Source organism: Miniopterus natalensis, chromosome 4, assembly GCF_054644295.1.
Source record: "Miniopterus natalensis isolate mMinNat1 chromosome 4, mMinNat1.hap1, whole genome shotgun sequence".
Taxonomy (NCBI): domain Eukaryota; kingdom Metazoa; phylum Chordata; class Mammalia; order Chiroptera; family Miniopteridae; genus Miniopterus; species Miniopterus natalensis.
Genome location: NC_142084.1, coordinates 25191874 through 25215974, shown reverse-complemented (window position 1 = coordinate 25215974; position 24101 = coordinate 25191874). Strand labels below are relative to the sequence as shown.

The 24101-nt window shown below is 42.8% G+C and overlaps 1 protein-coding gene across 3 annotated transcripts in view; it reads right to left on the bottom strand.

Moving 5' to 3' along the window:
* The window catches only part of SMURF1 (SMAD specific E3 ubiquitin protein ligase 1), a 102112-nt gene that overhangs the window by 4115 nt on the left and 73896 nt on the right, over window positions 1-24101 (bottom strand). For 2 of the 3 annotated variants that reach the window (XM_087816416.1, XM_087816417.1), the window contains exons 3-16: window positions 23544-23652; window positions 22039-22172; window positions 21833-21898; window positions 20510-20585; window positions 18765-19006; window positions 17931-18015; window positions 16004-16150; window positions 14932-15130; window positions 12554-12657; window positions 6431-6545; window positions 5042-5220; window positions 3361-3498; window positions 2237-2357; window positions 1117-1318 (exon numbers count right to left, since the gene is read on the bottom strand). In XM_087816416.1, coding sequence (XP_087672542.1) covers window positions 1117-1318; window positions 2237-2357; window positions 3361-3498; window positions 5042-5220; window positions 6431-6545; window positions 12554-12657; window positions 14932-15130; window positions 16004-16150; window positions 17931-18015; window positions 18765-19006; window positions 20510-20585; window positions 21833-21898; window positions 22039-22172; window positions 23544-23652 — 1917 coding nt within the window. Of the gene's footprint in view, window positions 1-1116; window positions 1319-2236; window positions 2358-3360; window positions 3499-5041; window positions 5221-6430; window positions 6546-12553; window positions 12658-14931; window positions 15131-16003; window positions 16151-17037; window positions 17116-17930; window positions 18016-18764; window positions 19007-20509; window positions 20586-21832; window positions 21899-22038; window positions 22173-23543; window positions 23653-24101 lie in introns of all 3 variants that reach the window. The other variant, XM_087816418.1, reaches the window with a different exon arrangement.

Here is a 24101-nt window from a genome sequence, read left to right as displayed (position 1 = left end):
ATGACGGAGACAGAAAAGACCGCCTAGGAACCAAAGCCCAGGGGAATGGAAGTAACTTCTCTCACTCAGAAATCCCTAAAATAAGGAAAAGTCTACAGAGAATTTTATACATGAACTATATCTGCTGTCACTATTAATATGCAAAGTTCAATTTACTAAATTTTAATATATTCTTTACCTTTTCCTGGCTATCAGGGTTATCAAGCGACAAAAATCTAAAGTTTTACAAATCACAGGGCCAGGGAGAAGCCTGTGAGGACTTCCCCAGTTGGTTGTGGCTGACCATGAGCCCCTCCAGACTCCTCATGAGGCACAAACTCCCCAGTGTCCAAAGCCTTCCAACTCCCCTTGCCCACGGCCACTCCAAACTGGGTGAACCAGGGACTCAAGAGAGCACGAGCACCTAACTGGACAGTGGAGCCTGTCTGGGCAGCAGACCCACCTGTATAGGTCAGGAAACAGGACCAGGAGGGACCCTGGAGCTCAGGACCCACATGGTAGCAATACACGCGGCTGCTGGTAACTAGGCCAGGCCCCTCTCCCCGTATCTCGAATCCGTAGTACACTGTAAAACTCTGACTTCTTTCCCCCAAACCCGTTGATCTTTGTACCTTCCCTTTGTCAATCAATTCTGTAGGGGAAGGGGAAGCATCAGGTGCCTCTGGGTCCTTCCTTGCTCAGGTCATTCCCAACTCAGCCCTGGTGGGCACTGCTACTGCACAGATCTGGGCCCACCTAGGCGACGTCCCACTGGCTTGCAGATACCAGGAAAGTGGGTTTGAGGGGAAGCTGGGCTCTGTTTTGCTGATAGCCTCTCCTAGTCTTCACAGATATTTTCTGTCAGTTTGGGAACAGACAGCAGAGCCTTGAGGACTGGGTGCTGGCAGGGTAATGGCAACCAAGAGACCATCACCGCTCATGGTCTCCATGGCCACTGGAGTGAGTGCCCCTCCACCCGCCAGGGGAGCGCCACCACCAGTGCCGACATGTGCTTTGAAAACATGTTGTCACGTCGTTTTCTAGTCCACTGTTCAGGAAGCCAACCCCGCCACACCTGGTCTTCCTACACACCCAGGCAGCACACAGTGCCAATAGCCCCTCCTCCACGTCAGTCACCTTGTAATGCCTTGAAGCCTTGGAGCGGGACACGCGTGGACCCCGTCACAAACTGTAGGAGCCTAGCCCGCCTCTCCTCATCAAAGGTCTCCACCGCCTGCCAGAACCACCTGACGATGTTGCTGTCGGCCACACAGTGCTTCAGCCGAGTGTTAGACTTCCAGTCGTTCAGGTCTATTTTGTCCAGGCCGCCTATTATCAGCTGTGAAGGGGTTAGAGGTGGTTATTTCTAAAATGTGTGACCAGTGTCATGCCGCCTCCCACGTTCCCAGTACAGTATTTAAAAACATGGTTCCCAGAGCAAAGCAGCAGCTATGTCCACATAAACTAGACACACACTTAGACGAGAATAAAGATGAACCAACAGGATGCCCAACTGGTTTCCAACCCCTGGGACCACGGTGCGCGGCTACAGGTGGGCGTTTTCTGACAGCCGGCTGTGTGGTTCCGCCGTGCACCGGTGAGTGAGCAAGAGCCTTCTGCAAGATGGCACGGGGCTGAGTGGAAAGTGGGGCCGTGTCACCGTGGTCTGCAGGACAGTGGTTGTGGAAACAAGGGTTGTGTGTGGTTTCTGCAACTTGCTTGCAAAGCCCCCTCGGGAGAGCTACTGAATCTCGCTGGTGGCAGAGACTGAGAATAATTTTAAAGGTTTGAGCTATTTGCCCCCAAACAGAGATGGTTAAGAGATGAATGCCTTGCTGTGTTCGAGTACATGAAGTATGATTAGAGAAGACAGTAACTGTGTTCTGAGTCTAATAATAGCAGAATAAAAACAGAAAGTTGATGTTGTGGTAGAAGTTGGCAGCAACCGAGACAATCTCCTCGATCTGAGGTGTCTGCTCAGGAGGGGGTTAGGACTCTCCGCAGCTACAGGTCCTGAAAATAGGATGAGTCACAAAACACCGTGAACAAGGCCTCCAGAACTGTCCAGATTCACTGCCACCAAGGAGACACCTGGCCTTGTCACAGCTGGCTCAAACATCCTCCACCCCCTCTCGCTCTAGCCCTGTGCTCCCCTGGGAGCCCCGACAAGCTCCCAGCCCGCTAGGAATCAGTGCAAAGCCTCACCCTGCAGCCGGGGTGTAAATCAAAACCACTGACCCAGCAAGCAGAAACATACCTCTAGTTCCTTCTGGTCAAAAGGCTTCAGTAAGTGCTGAGGAATGAGCTCATTAAACCCTTTCTGAAGTGCTAAGAACTGGGCTTCGATTCCTCTCATAAATCTCCAATTTACATATAACCTGGAAGGAAGATTCAGAAGTTGTAAGCAATACCAATGGTTCTCCATGAGTTGGTTCTGACATCTGTTGAGTTCAATGCCTTGCCCACCTGCCTCCCCGAAACCCACCAGATGGAAGCACCTAACCTAAGCTACAGCTTAAAATAAAGCGCACATATAATTATGACCTATTGCTAGAAATAACAGTAGGATTTAACCTGACCTATTCCAGCAATTTATTTTTTATTCCTGACCTATTGCCACAACTTAAAATATGTTTGAAAATAAAGGATGCTGTGAGAACTACACACCAGTCTGACAGCCTGAGCAAAGAGATGTCCATGTTTCTATTTTTATTTTTTTTAATTATCACTTCAAGACATTTTTTCCATTGATTTTTAGAGAGTGGGAGGGAGGGAGGCGGGGGGGGCGGGAGAGAGAAACATTGACGGGAGACAGACATCGACTTGATTGCCTTTCACACCCACCCCAAGTGGGGCTGGGGATCAAACCTGCAACCCAGGTGTGTGCTCTTGACTGGGAATTGAACTTGCAACCCTCCGGTATGTGGGCCGATGCTCTAACCACTGAGGAACACCAGCTACAGTGAGATGCTTATTTCTAAACTGCCACTGTAGGTGACTTGTCACTGACCTGCCTTAAGAGGTGGGAGAACAGACTACAATGGAGAAGACTGATCTCAAGGACAGCTAGGCTTCCTCCTCTCTCCTGCACTCTGGCACCTCCACACACAGACCTGGTGATCGCCTGAAAGGCCTCCCCCCCCCCCCCCCGGCTCTGGGGTCATGCCCTCTTTGCCAGGTCAGCCGTGGTCACATCAGGGCCCCCCCCACCCCCCAGCTCCTCCTGCTGACCCCAGCATTTCGGGAAGTCCCTTCTATAGCGCGATCTGACGGGAACAGGGAAACCTCACACAGCAAAGGGGCCTCCACAAGCCAGACAAACCCAGCCATGCCACGACAATACTGGGTGCCCGGGTGACCAGCAGGGCTGCCAGAGCGTACCGGACATATTCTTTCTTGTTCTCCTCTGTGACGGGAACATTCCTGCCATTTGGTTTCAGTTCGTGCTGAAGAATCCTCCCAAAAGCATTGTGCTCCACGCAGAAGGTGTGGTCCAGCACAGGGGTGATGTCGTTCTCGCTGTCAAAGTCAGGACAGAAGAAAGATGTTAGTTAGGCCTTTGCTGCCCTGCAGCAGTGAATGGAACATTAAATGGGACAACCTGGTAGAGGGGGAGCACATTTACTGACTGCCAGACCAAGAGGAGGCGTGGGCCCTGGACGCAGCCAGGAGCCACAGCTCCAGTTCCAGATGTGTTCTCTCTCTCGACTTTTTCATTCACCTCTACCAGCGTATGATTTTATGAGACACCTGGCTGCTTTGTAAACTGAGTCTATGAGTAGGAAGAGGGGAGTCATAAAGAGGTAACTGGGTCAAAGGGAAATCCACCTGCAGGAAGCCACACCAAGGAAACACCGTTCCCCCCCTTCAAGGCAACCTTTTCAAGTACATCAGTTCAAAGCAACACTTGAAAGTTAAAACTGGGTCCTTAATCTGCTATATTTCTTGAAAAGGAATGAAAGATTTCCTACAGGATGAAGGCCCTAACTCCCACAGACTATTCATTTCAAGTTGGGGCACGTAAATGAGGCCAACTAGACACAGGATACAATCAAGAGGCCTGACTCCCTTCAATTCATCAGCTTCTCCTTTCGCCAGAGCCTGGATCTGTCTGTCATTCCTGTGAAACTGCCTCAAAGGACACCTATGTTTTACCAAGTAACTGTGCTTGTTGCTTTTAAGTGTTTAGGATAATTCTAAAACAAGGTGACTAAATACTAATTTTGTTTTGACACTTGCTTGTATGACAGTACTTGATATAAGATACTTTGATACTAATTTTGTTTTTGGTACTTTCCCTCTAGAGATTAACTGGTGACACCTTAGAGTGTCAAAAACCAACCAACCTGGGTAGCTCAGCTGGGTTAGAGCATCCTCCCCATATGCCAAGGTTGCGGGTTCAATCCCCGGTCAGGGCACATACAAGAATTAACCAATGAATGCATAAGTGGAAAAACAAATCGATGTTTCTCTCTCTCATTCTCTCTCTCTCCCTCCCTAAAATCGATCGATAAATTTAAAAAAACCACACCTAAAACCAACCAACCACCAGGTCTAGGGATTAACATTTATGATCATGTTAATAATTCAAGGAAATAACAAAAGAAACTAGTCCATGAAGAGAAACTGGCCAAACATCATGAGGAAAATAAGTCAATCAAGTATCTTTTGTTAAATCTACATATATATATATATTTTTTAAATCCTCACCCGAGGACATGCTTAGAGAGAAGAATGGGGAGAGAGAGAAATACATCTATCAGTTGCTTTCCATATGCTCCTCCTCTGGGGATCGAGCCCGCAACTGAGGCATGTGCCCTGACTGGGAATCGAACCAGCAACCTCTTGGTGCAGAGGACAACACTCAACCAACTGAGCCACTCTGGCCAGGCTACTTTTATATTTCTGTTCATAAAACAACAGTTTCTTTATTTCTCTTCAATTTCACACCCATTCCCAACACACACACACACACACACACACACTAAATGTATTTGTCGTATACTAAGACAGGTGGCTATATATGACTATTCAATTAAGTAAACAGTGAGTTGATACTTACAGAATCCACACTAAGCTCTTATGTAGTTCTGGGTCGACCGATTCCAAATCAGAGAGCTGGATGGGTTTCCCCAATAGCTGCTTATAGAAGGGAACTGTGAAACCCCCATTTATGTAGTGTCCATGGAACACAGCCAGACCCATGATCCGACCAACAAAATGGAAATAAGACAAATGGTCCTGTAGGGGGCACCAGAGAACACAAATTCATTTTAAAAACAGTCAAGGTGATTATCTTGTAATTTCTCCAGCTTCTTGGGAGAACTGCCCCATAGGCAACCAACATGGAGTCAGTTACTCACAGGTTCTGCTCATGACCAAATGAAACAATGCTGCTTAGTCAAAACTGAGAGCACATCTTTTGTATAGATCATCTGAACAACATTTTATTTGCTATTAGTTCAAACACATTTTCCTCAGAATTGTTACATAATTTGTGGGACCCACTGCAAAAAGAAAATGCAGAACCCTTTATTCAAAAATGATTAAGAATTCCAACATGGCAACAGCAGAGATTCAAACCAAGCACAGGCCCTTCTGTGAGCAGGGCCCTGTGCTCTGTACAGGTCAAGGGCCACACTTCACATTTTACCTTTCCATTGAACTAAAAAGAAATAAAGAGATAAGGGCAACTCCCCGTCTCCCTCTGCCACCCTTCCCCCAGTCCCGCAAGGAAGAAGGAAAGAAATCCAAAGAGGAAAAACAAGGAACACAGAGGAAAATAAGTATGAACAACCCAAGTAAAAGAACCATTTAAAACCAGATATGTCTGTTTTTTAACTAAAAAGGGAACCTCACATTTCAACTTCAGGTTGGAATTATAATCAGATAATTAATCAAAACTCGGTTTCAATGTTGGTAAAAGGCTCAGTCATGCCCGACTGCCTGCAGAGTGGAGCTGGTTTGTGATTTGCGTCGGCCGTGTGCATGGTGGCGCTGACTGCAGGATGCAGCCCCACAGGGAGAGTCCCACCTTGGGTCAGTCACTCGCTCTTCTCTAAAACAAGCAGCCCTGCTGGCCAAAAAAGCTAGGTACGGGCATATCCCAGTTGTGACTAGGAGGAGGACAGACCTGTAACACACTTCTCAGAATGGTGCTGTCAACAAATGCAGTCATCAAACCAGACTCCCTCAAAGGCAAGAAGGTCCTGAATATGTGAGCAGCTCACTCGCTCTCCTTGAAAACAGCGTACTAGTGATGCCAGCCACCAGAAATACAGGACTGAAACGGTCCGTCTTAATCCAGTTCTCACTCTACCTTTCAATGTTTTATTTATCACAGACCTTGAGTAAGCTACAGTGAATAAACCCAAAATTGAGATGGAAACTGAAAGTCCATTTAAAAAATTCCCCATCTTAAATTCCCTACCCATTCACTATTAATACTTACAGGGTTGATGGAAGAATCTGGGTTGATTTGCAGCATGTAAATATTGTCCGTAGAGTATTGGAAGAGTCCATAATACGGATTCAGCATTTCATGGCACAATAAATAAAGCCACTCCCTACAGCAACAAAAATGAAAACATGTTATATGTGCTAAAATTTCTAGTTTTAGATCATAACTAAAGGACTGAACCACTAGAGGCCCAACTGGTACAAATAGCAGGCTGTGAGAATGTGATTTGTACAGATTGGGAAAATAAGCTTAAAAGAAGTAAAAACTTGTTCTGGTAGTACCAGAAATGGCCTTTCTGGCCAAAATGGCAACAACTCTGAAGCTCAGAAAGAGCTGTGGTTGAGAGAATGAGGATCACCTTAAAAGTACAGTATTGCCTGGCCGGGTGTGGCTCAGCAGTTGAGCACCAACCTAGGATCCAGGAGATGGAGGTTTGATTCCGGGTCAGGGCACATGCCCGGGTTGCGGGCTCGAGGCAGCCGATCAATGATGACTCTCTCCATCATTGATGTTTCTCTCTCTCTCCCTTTGTCTCTCTGAAATCAATAAAGACATATTTAAGAAAAACACACAACAGTATTCTCAGCTGTTGCTGGTCAGCGCCCCTGGCCCTCAGCTAAGGATTTCTCTGCTACTTTGCAAAGATCAGAACCTCAGATGATGATGTTAATGATGCGGTAATAATGGACAAGAGTGCAAGAAAAGCAGTATGACCCTACTCTTATTTAAAAAGTGTGTGTACATACACGCACACAAAAGATACACATGCACAGAAAAATAGGAAGGACTCACTCTAACATAGTGAGAGTAGTAATGTGAGAATTAGCATTCTGGGGCGTTTTCACTTCTTTTGCTTTCTAAGTTTTAAATTTCTGATTGATTGCAACATGTAATGATGTTTAAATAAGAAAATATTTCAGTCTAGACAGGCAGGGATTCTTTAAGACAGTCTTTTCCCCCTTCATAAATTTCTGTCCTATTGAATTCTTTTTTTGTTGGGGGGGGCATTAACACTTATCATGTTTATAATTTTAAAAACTGGTTTAAAAACTGGTTTAAAGCTTAAAATATTAATTCTAAGAATTTTAAAATCTGGATGGGGTGTATAAAAATGAATTGTTTTCTGAATTCCTTTATGTTTGAATTATTTCACTATTAAAAAACCCTAAATCAAGAACAAATTTAAAAAGCACTCTAAACAGAAGCTGTATGGTTTGATTGCTACGGCTGGGCTATGAGAAGCCCAGGTATGGGGAACCTTATACAAATACCTGTGGCAGTTCTACATACAGCCTTTTATTCTTTCTAGCCAGACTCCTTTCAAATAGATAAGTCTCATTAAGAGAGCAGCCTCATATTTTATTCTGGAATTCTTTACTCTTTCAAATAGAAAAGACAGAGAATTAAGAACAAATAAGAAAAGATAAGCACAAATGCAAATAATCCATGAGAATTGTGAGACACACAAAGATGACCAGGCCAAAATAAAGAATGTATCTATCGAACTCCAAAGAACAGAAAGGAACTGCCAGGGAGATGAGACTCCAAATCTTATAAAGTCTCTTGACTAGAAAGGCAGAAGTTCCCAGCGAGAGTACTTTGATTCATCCTCAAGTTTGGGAGTTTGGATTTGAGAAGAATCTTTTTCATAAAAACCAGGGACCTGCAACAGTCTAGACAGGAAGTGATTAAAATACAAGCAAACATTCTGAGCAAGCCATGGACAAGGGGAAGAAGCCTATTAGGAATGTTCTAGAAGTGGGAGGGGAAGAGCTATGCAGGCAAAAGAGAGAGAACAGCCATGGTTCAGAACACCCACTGGGGAGATGAGTACAGGCTGATTCTCAGAGAGATGATGACACAGGCGCACCCATGTGGCTTCAATCTCTCCCTCCTGTCCAGATAGGCATGATCCCGCTCGAGCCTGAGGGAGACTCCGAGGGGTGAAACTGCAACGTGAGATCAGACTGGAGGTGGCAGAGCAAGGGTTCGCGCCCCCCGCCGCCCACCCAGCACCACGCTACTCAAGGGGGCCACACAAAGCTGTCTCCCTCTGGGAGACTTGGTAACTGTGGTTCACACCGGTGCCTCGGATTATAGACCAGCCGTGCAAAGAAGTAACGGTAAACTGAAACAGTCTGAGATACTGAACTCTTGAGACATCTTGAGACTATAAAGGAACAGCACCGATGAGAAAGTGGGAGCAGTCCGAGTCGCATTGCTAGGGTGGCCGTGAAAGAGGAGGAGGTTCTCACCTGGACAGGGGTCTGAAAGCCCAGGCCTCTCGCCAGGCAGTGGAATTAGTGCTATCAAGCGCAAGCAGAGTTACGCTTGCCAAGAGAGAGAGGTTTCTAGATCAAGACTGAGAGGGTCAAGGAAGATGGTTGGGGCAATGCTGACAGGAAAAGTATTTCCTGTGGGGAGGCAGTACCAGTGTGAGCTGAGGTGAGAAAGGCAGGCTTTCCTGCACCCTTTACCCCAGACTGACTCGGAACAACTGAGGGGTGGGAGGTGAGAGACAGTGAATGGAGAGGTGGAGGACTGGTTCTGTTCCAGGACCAGGAGGTGATTTTTCCCCCTTTTTAATTCTTTTTATTTGGGCGCTGGGGAAAAATCCCAATGCTACCCAGAAACCAAATGAGACCTCATTATAATGTTTGTCAGAACATAGTTTTGCTTGGGATGACTGCTGCAGGGCTGAGAATTGGCTTGTGTTTTCTAAATTGTGAAGGCGTGAGGCTCTCCTATCCCCTCACTCCACAAGGGCCACTATTACATGTCCTCACAGAACACGGGCCCTCCTGTGCAGTTTGTATTTATTTGTGTAATTCTTTGACTAACACCTGTACCTCATCAGACTGACAGGTCCTTTGCACAGGGAGTGCAGAGGGGTGAAAAGGGCAGAGAACTGAGCTCACAGCTATATACCTAGTACCTAGTACATGATAGAGGCTCAATATTTAACAGCTAATGAATAAATACAATTATTACAGGGTACACAAGTTATAGGGGAATTCTCCTTTAAGAAGACTCAATCACGAGACAGATACACTATTTAATTCCATCACAATGGAATTCAATGAGTAAGTATGCAATAGTGATTTTATAGCTGGTGTGGCTCAGTGGTTGGAGCCAGGAGGGAGGTGGTGGGGGAGGGAGGTGCATGGGCAGGACTCTCTTCTGAGGGACCACAATGGATTGGTGCTGGGAGGTGAGAGAAGTCCTCGGAGAGTTAAGGATGACTCCACAATCTGAACCAGAGGAACTGAGTGGGGCTGGTAAGTCAGGTGGGAAAGACTACCGAGGAGCTGGTTGGTATGAGAGGGAGAGTCAGAAATTTTGGACTGTTAAGTCAAAGATGCTTTAAAAATATTCAAGGAGAGACAAGGGGCAGTTGGGTAAACAAGTGCGGGGTTGAGGGGAGAGAAGTGGGCGGAAGGGATACATCTGAGCGTCATTAGCATGTAGACAGCGAGGGTGCACAGAGGGGGCACTTGCTGCAGGACCAAGCTGGGAGGCACACCAATGTTCAGAGGTGAGGAAGGGGAGGAAGCCACAGGAAGGGGACTGGAACGAGCCAGAGGGAAGACGAGGCGTGTGCTGACCAGAGCACTGCTGACGGACTAGGCGAGAGAGACTGAGGAGGCATCAGTGGGTTTGGTGAGATGTAGCTCGTAGTCACCTTGACACAAGGGGCTTCAAAAGGCAGAAGGGTCTGTGTGGAATAGATTCAAGAGAAAGCAAGGGATGTGGGACCAGGAATGGGGATGCACACAACTCTTTTGAGGGGTTTTGCTATAAAGAGAACAGAGAAACAGGGCTATGACTGAGAGTTAAGCATTCTTGAACATACTTCTGTTTGTCCCGGAATTTCTAATTGTTTTTCTTTTTACTTTGCTTTATTTGTCTTTCTTGCCTCCTTAAAGCTGTGACAGGAAGAGGACAGTGTGTCCAAGGAAGGTTTTGGGGGCATGTTTGTTTCTTTTAAGGGAATTGTAGCACGTTTGTATGTGGACGAGATTGAGCCAAGAGAAAAGGGCATTTTGAAGAAGTGAGATAGATGTGCAGTACAGTAAAAGCAAGGGGCCTGGGGTGCACTGTGCAGGGGTTGCTCTCATACAGGAACATGTAGGGGCTGTTCAGGGCCGTAGCAGGGAAGGCCAAGCCTACGGGGGGAGATCTTGGCCAATGGCATGTTTGGTGGTACTAAGGAAATATTGTTCAGATTGCTTCTTGTTTCCTCAGTTAAATAAGAAGCAAAGTCAGCAGCTAAGAGGGAGACTGGGTGGAAGTGAGGCTAGACATCTGAGAAAGAGAACAGAAGTGCTGAGAACTGAAGCCTCCTTGAGAGAAAGCCAGCAGGGTGGAAATGTTTTTGCCCCTAGCCACATGCAGCTACTCAGGTGCAGCTCAGAGCGGCCTGAGGTGGGATCATCCTGAGCTGGGATTTTCCAGGCAAGTACAGCAAATGGAAAGAGGAGCAAGGGAGTGATTATGATGGTGGATTATGAGTGAGGAGGAAGTGAAAAAGAGAAAACGGTAGTAGAATGTATGTGTGGTAAGTGGTCCTAGATGGGGTCAAGTAACTTCTGGTGGAGAAGTGAGTGTTCGCAGACACTAGGTATGGAAGGATGGCACAGCAGTGCCTTCAAAGTTGTGAATAAACATTATTTTCTTCCTAGAAGTCTATAAAATGTCAAACCATCAGTCAAATTGTAAATTAAAAGACATTTTCAGACACAAGATCTTGGAAAATTCACCTCCTACACACCTTTTCTAGAAAGGTACTTGAGGATATACTTCAGTAACACAAGGGAGTAGGCCAAGAAAGAGGATGCCATGGGATCCGTAAAACAATGGCTCTAAGCCAGGAAAGCAGTGAAGTCCCATGATGACAACTGTGCAAAAGGCCTAGAGAATCATCACTCAGAATGGACAGTCTCCAAGAGGGAGATACAGGGGAAAAAGGGGTGGAAAACATTAAGTTTAATGGGACGATAAAATCAAAGCCTGGTTTAAAAAGAAGAAAAAGCAGAAATTCTTGGAGAAATTAAAATCTGTTCACAAGGATAAAACAGATTATAGAATGCCACTTAACCCCTCAGTGAATACTTACATTGTCAAAACAGTAAACAATGTGTTGATTTTTAATTCTTAACCATAAAAGGTAGACAGGCACAGGAGACTTTATTTAGTTTTAGATATAGAACAGAATATAAATCTTAATCTTAACATTTTACACGTAATATTACAGGTGACAGGATGTGAGAGAGATGGTAGAAGGTGTGCTGAAGAGGAAGTCAGGATATTATTACCCTTTTCTTAGGGAAAAAGAAAAATCAGGAGATAATGTCTCCAGTTGGCGAATCAAAAAATAATGGTGAAAACATATTATGTAAAGTTACAAAATCAATGACAGAAGTTCTAAAAATGTTGATATTACTAAACTGGAAAGTGGGAGTATTAAATTAGATACTCACTACAACCACCATCCATCCAGTTTATCTGTGTCTATGACCATAAATCATTAAATCAATAGATATTTGAATTTGATCAATTTGGTGATATAAAGATCTACTGGAATAAATAGTTAAAAGAGAAAAAAAAGCATTATCTTAAAGGTACAAAGAGGTAGGACAGGAAATAGTAGCTTTTCATTATTATAGTCCATTTAAAAGAATTATTTCCATAAGTTATTTTGACCAAAATTTCATTTTACAAAATTCCTTTGATACAAATGCCTTTCTCCCACCCTGGAGATCCTCTAATGAGAAAAGCAAGGCCACCTTCAGTACTAATTTCAGGTCCTTCATGGTTCAGGTTCAGTCATTCCAGATGAAGAAGGGGGTAAGTTTAAAAGTTTAATTCTCACTTTATAAAAAGTAAATTAATGGCGAGGATCATGTACATGCTGGTAAGTTCTGGCAAGATGCTAGTGTTCACATGTTCTTAGGGATTCTTATTCTAAGAAAGCTCACTGAAGGCAATGTTTGCAGTACTGACTATTCCAAGACAAGCACCAGAAAGTGGCAAAAAAACTTCTTTCTGTCAACCTTTTATTACAGTTATGCCTAAGTCCACGCAGCAGGAGGGCTGAATAAATTAGCACCTCACCTTGCCACGCCGCCATAATCCAAACCTTCTTCTCCACGGAATTTCACCATGAGCCGTTTTTTCAAGTCTTTTGGTCGCATCTTCATTATCTGGCGATAAGACTCCTATGTGTCAAAATTAGAGTTTTAGAGAGAAGACCTTTTCTTAAAGTAATAAAAAGATGAAAGGTTACTGATAATGGGAGCCTGATTCAAAATAAGCATCCATTCAAATCCGAGTTCTATCTGGTTCCTATTCAGAATGTTTACACAGGGTGGGCAAAAGTAGGGTTATGGTTGTTTGTATGGAAAATAATACAATAAATAAATAATAATACAAGAATAAACTGTGCTTTGCGTACTCACAACTGCAAGCCTACTTTTGCCCCACCCTGTATTCCTCAACTTTTCTCCTGTTTCTAGTTTAGAAACCACAACAAAACAAACATGTACTAGGTAACACTGTACCTAAAGGAAACACATGTATTTTCAGTACAGTCACTAATGACTTAACACCTTGCTGTATGGCTACTTCAAGCCACAACTCGCCTGTGTGGCCGGGTACTTTTCCATCGTGACCGGTCAGCAAGGTGTTTAAAATTGCTTAAATTAATGTAAGTGCAGACATGAGTTATTTCGTGATCGGTCAGCAACTTTCAGACATGGAAACATGTATACCAGTGACCCGTCAGCAAGGTTAAGAACAAATGTCCTCATTAGAGTTGATTTTCTCTACACAAATTAATTTCAATGTATCCTATAAATACTTCATATATATATATATATATATACACATATATTAATTCTCACCTGAGGACACTCTTAGACAGAGGGAGAGAGAGAAATATCAATCAGTTGCCTCCTGTATGTACCCTGACTGGGGATCAAACCCGAAACCCAGGTATGTGCCCTGACCAGGAATCCAGCCAGCAACTTTTTGCTGCACAGGGCAATGTTCAATCAACTGAGTTACCTGGACTGGCTATATATTTTAACCAAAATGAAGACATCACTAGAGAGTCTGAATATTAAAAGAATTCTAAGCCTATTTTTAAATCTGAAGCTTACCCAAAACAGAAAACACATGGTCAGCCCAATATTCTCTCAGATTCAGCATTTTGAGTAGTACTAGCTAAGTATTTGTAGATATTTTCAACTGATAAGGCACTTAAAAAATCTTTTCATGCTTTAAATTTAATGTAATTCAAACTCTGCCATCCCAAGAGGGAGGGAGGAGGTTGAGTGGAAATGATCAATAATTCAGCTCTTTTCTAACCCTGGCAACCATTTCAGACTGCTCAATGCGCAAAACTGCGCACTTCAGCAGACCCACTTGTCCAACACTGGCGTGTGTGAGGATCAAGCGCGGCTCTGGGAGCGTCCTGTGCCTTTTGCTATAGAGGGGCGCTAGGCTCCCTCAGGGGCTGCGGCCCAGTGACAATCTGTGTTCAGTCCTTACCCACTTGCATCTGTTCATGTTGGCCAATGATTCCACAAAGGCAGGCAGGTTATGGAAAAAACACAGCTGAGATTTTACATTATGGTCATGCTCCTTGAGAGAAGAGCCCTGTATACAAGAGGGTCCTGCCTGTTTAGGGACCCTGATCCCACAGGGGGCTTTATAAGGGCCAGAGGCTTTCCCAGGAACCATCTGACCTTCCTGTTTCCAGAAGAGACAACAAGGTGGCCGCTTGGCCATTAAGCTCTGAGGAGGCAGTGCCGTTAGATCAAACTTCTGTGAGGCCACAGCAGAAGGAATGACTAAGTCTGAGGAAACTGAGGATTGAAGGAATGAATAATGTCGATAAGGGGATTTACAATATTTAGTTCCACTTTCTGAATACATCTCTAGGATTTTTTTGGTTTTGTTTTTTAATATAATTTTATTGAGTTTTAGAGAGAGAGAGGAAGGGAGAGAGAGAGAAACATCAATGAGAGAGAATCATTGATCAGCTGCCTCCTACATGCCCCCTCCTGGGAATCGAGCTGCAACCAGGGCATGTGCCCTGACCAGGAATTGAACAGGCAAACCTCTAGGTGCATGGGTCAACACTCCAACCAACTGAACCACACCTGCCAGGGCCATCTCTAGGTTTTCACCTCAGAAACCATCTAAGTTTTTAAACTTTTGCGACATGAGTAAATACAGTTCCCTCTCTACATGGGCACTGGTCCTGACACAACCCTGCATTTCACAGAGTAATAAACCTAATACCTGAAATACCAAACAGAAAGAAGAGCTTGCTGAAATGCAGAAATTGCTACAGGGCAGGTCCCTAGAGCACCACCTCAAAAACAAAGGTTACTCAGGAGGCAACTCCTCAGGCTGAATCACCTTATTTGTTCATTAACATGAATGCAGAGTCTATGCCTGACTGTTAGTTGCATTAAATTCCATACCTCAAATATTTCTTCTCTGGATACTTCTATGCGGCAATGACCAGCTTGGGGCTGCTGAAGTGAAAGCTCATGTCTGAGGACCTTCAGTTTCTGAACTAAATCTCTTTCGTATCTCTGGGCAGGAAGTTCCTCCTCTTCCACTGAGCCCTCACTGGGCAGCGGCAGCGGCTGGCTGGGCTCCTTTAGTTGGCACTGGTGACTTGAGAAGAACAGAAGCATCAAAATCACTCCAAAAGCAGCGGCCAAGGGAGCTGCAAGCAATGCCCCCTACACCAAAGGGACCGAGAAGAGAGTTTGTTATACAGAACTTCAAGTAGACATTTTTTCTCTCTGATGACATGGGCATATAAAAATTGTGGGTGGTCACCATTACCCCAAGTATAGTTCTGGGATGCAATAAAGGAGCTACCCCACTTCCAAGCAACAGCTTAGCTCAGACCTTATCATTGCTATAAATAAAAACAGCAATTGTTATCATTTATCATCTAATATGTATCTGAGACTGACCAACACACTGTTAGATGTACCTTGGTGGTTAGAATTAAATGGAGTTGACGTGAAACATTTGAAAAACAAGTTACAGTGGTGGTGGGCACTATACAACAAACCTGGAACACAACGTGGGAGCCAAGATCATGCCCAGTTCCAAGTTACCCGGGAATGACAGGCACAGGGAAAGCTCGAGCAAGGGCGTTACTGACTGTGGCAGTCCTCAGAGACTGATGAGCGGGCACTGAGGAGAAACCTCATTCTACTGCTTCTCACACAAAAGCCACACATTTCATCACAGTCTGAGTGTGGCAACTTCATTAACGAGCCTGCCTAATACTGCCATCTCAGGGAATTTAACTTCGGCTGCAGGCGGAATAGGGTGGCAAGAGCAACAAGACTTCAGTGTTGCTCACAGCTACCTTGAGCGTTTAAAACATGCAACTGCCCACCAAGTATTTATCATATTTCGCTTATCCACACTACTAACGAACAATGCTGTAGATAAATTAAGAAAGCTATGAGAAAACATTAAAGGATAGACATAAGAAGTCAACAAAGATTGTGTAACAGTCTTACTCACTTCATGATGTGGTGTAACCTTGGGTCTGTAAACTGGGTTGTTCGGTTATTATGATCTACAAAATATATTCTCCCAGAAACTGTACTTCTGACTTCCCAACCTGGTGGCAGTGGTCCGAGTTCATCACAATTCACACTGTTAAGGTCTCTACCAAAATGGAAGATACAGAGAGGTTTGTCGATCTGAGAGTGGAGGCATCCAACCAAAACCTCAGCAAGAGCAGCCTCAGGAGTCCCTTCCTTATCAGTGCGGCCATGTCCCAGTTCTGCTAAGAGGGACAGTTATGGAGCTACTTACGCCAAACTCCCACTGAATCCAGGCTTCTGAGCTTGAGCTGCAAGTGGCAGCAAAGTCCAACAGATAAAAATGAAACTTTCAGAGCCTATAACCATGAGAGGGAATGTGGTCTACCCAGGGAACATCACTTCTTATACCAAAGAGGGCCAAATAGTAGGAGGTATCTGAATGCTGCTGGAAAACTATCCGAACTCACAGGTTAAATGAAATGCTCAAGGTCAGAAAGGCTGCTTCATCAAAAAGCCCCCAGACAACACAAGTTTTTTAAAGCTGATGGGATGTATTAACATGCATTCGAAATCTCACAATTCTAAACAGCTGCACTGGGAAGAGGTATTCTCATGTTTTAGTTGGTTTTGTTAAGTAACTGTTTCTAATCCAACCTCTTAATTATTTCAATACAATCCACAGCATTACTGACCAAGATGCTTTTCTAATTAGCACAAAAGCCTGACATTTCTTATAGTGGGTACTGAAGAGACACCTCATCAATTTGCAGGTAATATTTCCATTCTAATTATAGATACTGAATCATAAATTTAACACAGAGTTGGAAAATCAAAGACAGGAATCTTGTTCTCAGATGAAACAAATTATGAATAAAAAGGAAATGAGCATTACTAAAAAAATGTTATTAGGTAGTAATGCTACTCTAAAACAAAAAATTAAAAAAGCAAAGCAAAGCAAAGCAAAGAAACATAACTCTGTTATGGGGTGGGGGTGGGGATCTCTCTGACCTGGGCTCAGATGTATGGCCTTGTAGAAGGAATTCGTATAGTAAAGCTTCATCTCCCCCAGGAATGGTCCCCAAGGGGCTGAGGCAATAGGGACAGTAAAGTAGAAGAGAGAAAGGGTAACAGAGTCTTTATATTTCCTTTTAATCCTTTATTATGGAAAATTTTAAGCATATAAAAAAGTAGAGAAACCATAATGAATAGCCAACTTCAATAATCATCAAGTCATTGTCAGCCTATTTCAGATACAGTGGTGCCTCGGTTTCCGAATGTGACCCGCTCTGGAGACCATTCGAGCTCTGAAACGTTCGGAAACTGAGGGATCAGCAGCCAACACCTAGGCCTCAGGATCTTGACCTCAGTGGAAGCCATGGGGCATGTTCAACTTCTGGGGCATGTTCAACTTCTGAGGCATGTTCGCAAACCAAAGCATTACTTACAGGTTTATGGTGTTCGTAATTTGAAATGTTCATCAGCGGAGACGTTTGGAAACTGAGGCACCACTGTATACCCCTATATTCACTGACCCCCCAATTATTTGAAGCAAGTCCCAGACATCATATCATTTCACCCATTAATGTTTTTAGTTTAAAATGAGGACACATCTTGAAGGGTTTACTGGCTTTCCAAGTCAGCACATTTCATTTCATCTAGGAGGGCCTTTTCTGGTTATGTGACCTGATTTCAAGATCCAGGATTGCTTTCTGAAGGACCCTCGGTTCCAGCAGCTGCCACTTTATCCCATGAGCCTGAGCCTAAGACCCTGTGGCAGACATCCTCTTTGAGTTGCCACTCTTCCAAGTCCCCATCTTCCAACCTAAGGGGGGCTCTCACCCACAGTAGGGGGCCAGGCAGCTGCTGGAACACTGGTTTTGGTGCGCATTTTAGAAACCTACCTTGGTATTCGGGGGTCGTGCCACGTGCTCACTCCAGTCTGTGTGTGCAAAAAGTAGACTTGTCCCTGCACTGTTGTTCTTTGTTCTGTACAAGAAATTGGGGGATACAATTAGTTAAATTCAATTCCAAGGAGAGTTTTCAACCAGTTCTCTAAGCACAGAGTCTAAGCTTCTTTTCAACATTGTTTAAAATCCCCCAGGAAAGGAAATAAAAGGGCAGTGGTTAACCTCTGCCAGACTTCCTCACACCGCCAGCCCTGTGTGCACGTTTGGGCCTGTTTTCCTCTCTCCCGTTCCCACCTAGAGAGGTGGTGCTCTCACCTAGCAGAGCCCTGGATGAGCCACTGCTGTGCATCCACCACCTCAGGACTGACCTTGACCTCCATTCCCTCCATTTGCTCTCACTGGTATGATGTGATGTGCCACATCTAAATCACATTCCTCCTTGTTAGTTTCTCCTCCCCAGTTGTCAAATGATCCCTTCTTTTCACTCTTAACCCATACTGTCCTTTCCACATTCAAGCCAGAGAGCGCTACAAATTCCCTCATCTAGCCCACGGACCGTTCTGATTTTCTTGGATATTCATTTGCCTGAAATTTTCACACAATCGCTAAACTGGGAGACGGGTACAATGCTGGCAAATTCGTGATGAGCAGGATTTATCACCATCTTTTTCTGGTTACCTGTCTGTACACTGACACGACCACTGTACAGTACAGCTCTGCAAACATCAGCAGCTAAGGCATGTACAAGTTACCAAAAAAGGTCTAAAAAATTAAAGTTCTCTGAAACACTGTAGATAACGTTGACGATAGCGGGGTGAATTCTCTCACCATAGCCTTCGGGCAGTTCTGGTGACTGGTGGCCATGTGGTCGGTTCTGAGGTGTCTGGAGGGACCCTCGGATCTCAGGATTTCGAAGTCGCTGTGCCTGAAGTCTTTGATCTTGACTTGGGGATTCCCCAAACCTGCAGGTTCCTCCACCAGCAGCAGCACCAGTACTATCTGTATAAGGGGCGGGTTCCTCCATGAAGCAGCTGAGTGGCCTTCCAGGCCCTGAGTCTTCATACACGGTTCTGAAAGGGGGTAGAACACAGCACGCATAGGCACACTGGCCAAGGAAAGGACCTGAAAATTCAACACGGTGCCATTGCATCCATTTATTTTGCTTTTCTTGAGTAATATACAGTGTTCCAAGTGCTTAGTTTCATAAAATTCATCCTGTCCTATTTAAATAGAGACTTTCATAGAAACAAGTAGCTAAAGGGAGCCATATGTAAAGTGCCATCAAAGCCACCTGCGGGATTTCATCATTGGGTAAAGCTGAATGATTGGAAAAACCAACCTTGGACTATAAGGAGCTTATGAAATGAGATTTGATTTTTCTTCATTTAAAGTCAAATCCAAATACTCCGTTTTTCTTTTTCTTTTCCTCTATAATAAAACTCCAGGTTACCTAAAACACTGCAATAACTTTAAGTACTCTAACATAAATCTTCAGCCCCTGAGCAATTTTGAAGACAATTTACCTTAATAGGCTATTTGCCCTTATAAGCAAATACTTAAAAAAAAATTTTTACATTAAAAAAAATTAAATATTCACATTGGGAGATGAATCTCTGGGACTCATCACTCTGCTACAATGACGATCTCACGGCTACTCTTCCCATTGCTCTTCTCTACTGAATTATTCTGAAACCAACCCCAACAATTTTCCATTTCATCCTTAAATATTTCAGCATATACCTCTAGAAGATAAAGACTTTTTCCATTATCATGACTAAAAAGTGTACATTAATTTTTTAAAATATCATCAAATACCAGTCAGTGTTAAATTTCTCCAGTCAACTGTCTCCATCAGGATCCAAGCGAGGTCCACACATTGCATTTAGTAGGAATGGCTCTTAAGTCTCTTATTATTAGTTTATAGGTTCTCTTCCTTCCTTGTGATTTACTTATTTTTCTAGCATGTATTTGTGAAGAACTGGGCTGTGTCTTCTACACTCCACTGAGTGCCCCCTTCTAGATGGTGCTGGTTGCATTCCCTAGGGATTGTGCAACACATTCTCCTGTCTCCTAGATTTCCAAGAGGTATTCAATGTCAGATTACCACTCTTTTGTGATGTTGCTAACAACTATTAAAATTATCAACCAGCTTCATTAATTCATTGGGGACTGAAAAATTGTGATAGTGACCAATGAGAGTTTTCAAGGTATTTTTAAAAAAGAAGTATTTTAGGGTTCTTTTTTCTCTTCCTGTACCATTATGAACACATAAAGTTCATTTTTAACATACTTGATGTGTTTCAATCCATTAGTTATAATTCTTATTGATGCTCAAACTGTTTCATCTTTGGGCAGTGGGAACCTCTTTAAATTGGATCCTGAGTCTTGGGCACAACCCCACTAATTTTACAGCTTTCTTTATAAACAAGGAAACTGGATGCCAATTTTATCCCAAAGTCCTTTCCTGTATCTCAAGCATTCAGCAAAGTGAAAAGGTGTGAAGGATACTTTCATATAGAGCGAGAGCCTAAGGCAGCAGAGAACTCAGCAGGCATTGCCACGGTGATACGTACCCTTCATTTTCTAACAGTCCTCTGCAGTCTACCACAGACCCTCCAGTGCCTATTCTGTCTCGTGTCTGTAAACTGACTAAAACAGAAAAGAACGTCTTGCATTAAAATCCAGTGGTATTTTATACAGTTGTAATACAGTGAGCCATTGCAAATGCATAATTTATGCACGATATTATTTTTTAAAGCAAGGTGTGCATATACATACACATATATATTCCTATGCTTTCAAGCATGAAGTATTTTATTCCAGTAGCTGCATACCACCACATACCGCCTGGAACATTCCTTGTAAATGTGGAGCAGAAAGAGGTGCTGTATTTTTTGTGCTCTCCATAAACATAACAGAACACAATAGTCACTTCCTCTAAGTTACCTTACCCTTTAAGGAGAGTTTTACATGTTTAGTAAGGACACAGAGAGCACTTTCAGTATTTGTAAAATCTAGATGAATCCAAATATTTATTCTCGGTGGTTACTATGAACAACAAAGACATTTATAAAGTTGCTCCCAGTTACGTTTCCCCCGGCACATCCCTCCACAAAAAAAAAATAAAAGAAATCAGAAACAGAAAAGCATTCAGTGAGAACTTTTTCATTATGAATTTTAGGATCTATACTCATTGTTCATTTATCTTGGGTCAAGTCTACATAGGCAATACCTAAAAGATTTGGGGTCACTCTGGTGTGCTGCTGAAATACCACGTTTTCTTTGATTCCTTGCAATGCATGTAATCAGCATACAGCATTTTAGAGTTACCCTAAAATGCTAATAAAACTGGGTGGATGGTATGATGAGCTACTTAACAGATAAATCACTTCCAAGAGAATACGGCCAGTCAACACTGTAACATCAGCACATTTTATCTGTTCATTCTAAATAATTCGATCCTCCAACTCTGTAAAATCATACTACACGGAAGTCCTCAGAAATCATCTTTGCTCTTTACAGATATGATGGGTTTTCCTGAAAAACGATCTCAACTCTCGCATATGTGGCCGCCACACTTATCAACTACCTCTGGATAATAAATGACTAATTATCCATTATGCGATGATTAAAATGACATTTAAAATTATAACCCTAAATCTCTTTGTACCTTCGTCATTTTAACTCAACTTTGAGTGATAGGTTGAAGAGAATTAGATGAAATAATAAAAAGTACACAGGAAGAAACTTTCAGTGCTGAAGAGATGGCCCCTGCACGTAGTTTGTCCTTCCAAGTATGTCACCATGCCAGTGCCTGTATGTGTTTTCTCAGTGATGAAGAGTTGAATGTTAAGTTGTGCAAAAGCATCTCTTTATACAGATGAGAAAGTTCTTACCCACTATCTGGCCACGAACTGCATCAGTATCTGAGGGATTTAGTTTGCATAGATCCAAACGCTGGTCTGCAAACAAACAATTCAAAACTTAACCCAGGGAAATGTTAACTAGGAAGGAAGGCAGGAATTCTGTATTAAAAAAAAAAAAGATGCCTCATAAGCCTTCTTCAGTTGCATGAAGAGGCAGAAAAGCATTTGGTTCTTACATCCAGTATCTTTTAATCTGCTGATGGCATTGGAGAGCAGCCGCACACAGCCCAGGAAGCCAGCTCCCTGCTTCTTGTGAATTTTCTTGTGGTTCCACACGCTGATGGTTATAGAATCAGTTTTCCCAACATATCTAAAAACAATATGCATACTCACTTTTAATTGTATTTCTGAATTATAATAGCCCACTGAGATTTTATCTGATTGACTTGGTAGTACAGAAGAATCCTTTTAAAGGAACATTGGTTCTATATTCCACATGTGGCAGGCACTCAATAAATATATGTCTACTAATTTTAACGGGCTGGGAAAAGAACTATAACCAGTTATGTAAGAAGCAAATGTAGATAACTACATAAAATAATAATACATATATTTTAAATTCTTACCTGAGGATATTGTTTATTGATTTTGGGGCGGGGGGAGAGAAAGAGAGAGACATTGATTGGTTGCCTCCTGTACTCATCCCAACTGGGGATCGAACCTGCAACCTAGGTATGTGCCCTGACTGGGAACTGAATCTGCAACCTTTCTGGTTGGGACAATGCTCCAACCAACTGAGCCACCTGGCTGGGATGAGATTTACTATATTTTATTAGGTCCAAAGGACAATGACATGATTTATAAATTCCTGCTAATGTTAGGCTTACTATTGAACACTAGTTTGCAACAGGGGACTACCTATAAACCATAGATCCATCCAAAGAATGCTAATGGGTACTAACTCAGACATTAACCCCCCACTTACTCTCAGTGCAAGTCAGCTAAAGAGGGGAGCTTTCAGGGCAGGAAATTGACAACCACTTTCCAGGCTACTATAATACCTCAGTATAACTGAAAGTGAGCCTTAGAATCCAGCTATTAAAAATCCCGCCCAAACCCAGTACAATTTATGTTAATAAAAAACCAATAATCATTCAGTATTATTTTGATAAAAATTTCTTAGCAGGAACATGAAAACATAAGTATATAAAAAATAGGGGTTTTCAAAGTGAAATCCATTTTATGAACAAATGTAAGAAATTGTCTGATGGTCCATAGGTTTATATACATTCAATCATATCAAATTATATTTTCTTTTACAGAAAATATATTTATATTAAAAAGCAAAATTTTAAAAATCAACAGAAATATATATAATATGTATTTGCATAATGAATATGTATAATAATAATGTATTTTTAAAGTAAAAACTCTAAAATCAGGTTTAGGGTTTCACTGGAAAAAAATAGTAGCATATAGAGGAACTGAGTGGTCAGCAGATTGAAAAGTCATAGAAAATCAGTTACAGAAGCAAACCATAAAAATCTATAACAGTGTCAAATGAGAGAACTTCCAAGTATATGAATTCTAAAATTAGGTGGTATTGATTTGGCTATCTACTTTTGTTATCAATAACAAGTTATAAATCCTTTTATTTATTTTTAAAATGAAATGCTTCTCTTAAACGCTAGATACCTACTTTCCTGTCACTCCCAAATGGCTTACAGAATATTCAACTCACAGATCATAGTGCTGGTTCCACTTTGGGTCCAATGTGTTTTTCACAGTGTCCGTTGAGTGGCACTGCCCAGATCCGTCCACAACAATCTTTGCAAAGGGGTCAGGGAGTCCTGGAGAAGAGGGGACAGACACACCTGGATGAGACTACAGATCTATCAATTTTACATTAGAACACAGTCTTGCAGGCTACCAGGAGCTTCAAGATCCTCTAATTTGGTAAAGAAGATTACCCTAGTAGATTTTATTCTCTAATTCAAGGTTAGTTTGGCTCTATTTAGCTTTCTAAGAAAGGTAACCCAGCATGACATCACATACAGATTTTTAGAGGCTAGAAAAAAAACGCTATAAAAATAGGCTTAAGTTCAAATTCCCATTTTTGATGATCACTAAGGGGGGCTAATTAAATGAAGAAAAAGGTATCTGTGATTAATTGTATTTACACTCTCTAAAAAATACTTAGAAATCTTGCTTACTGGCTTTGTCAGTTTTATCTCTGGAAGCAAGTATTCACCCAGTTTTAATTAGTTAAGTTCCTAAGTGAATCAGGCAGGTTTATAAG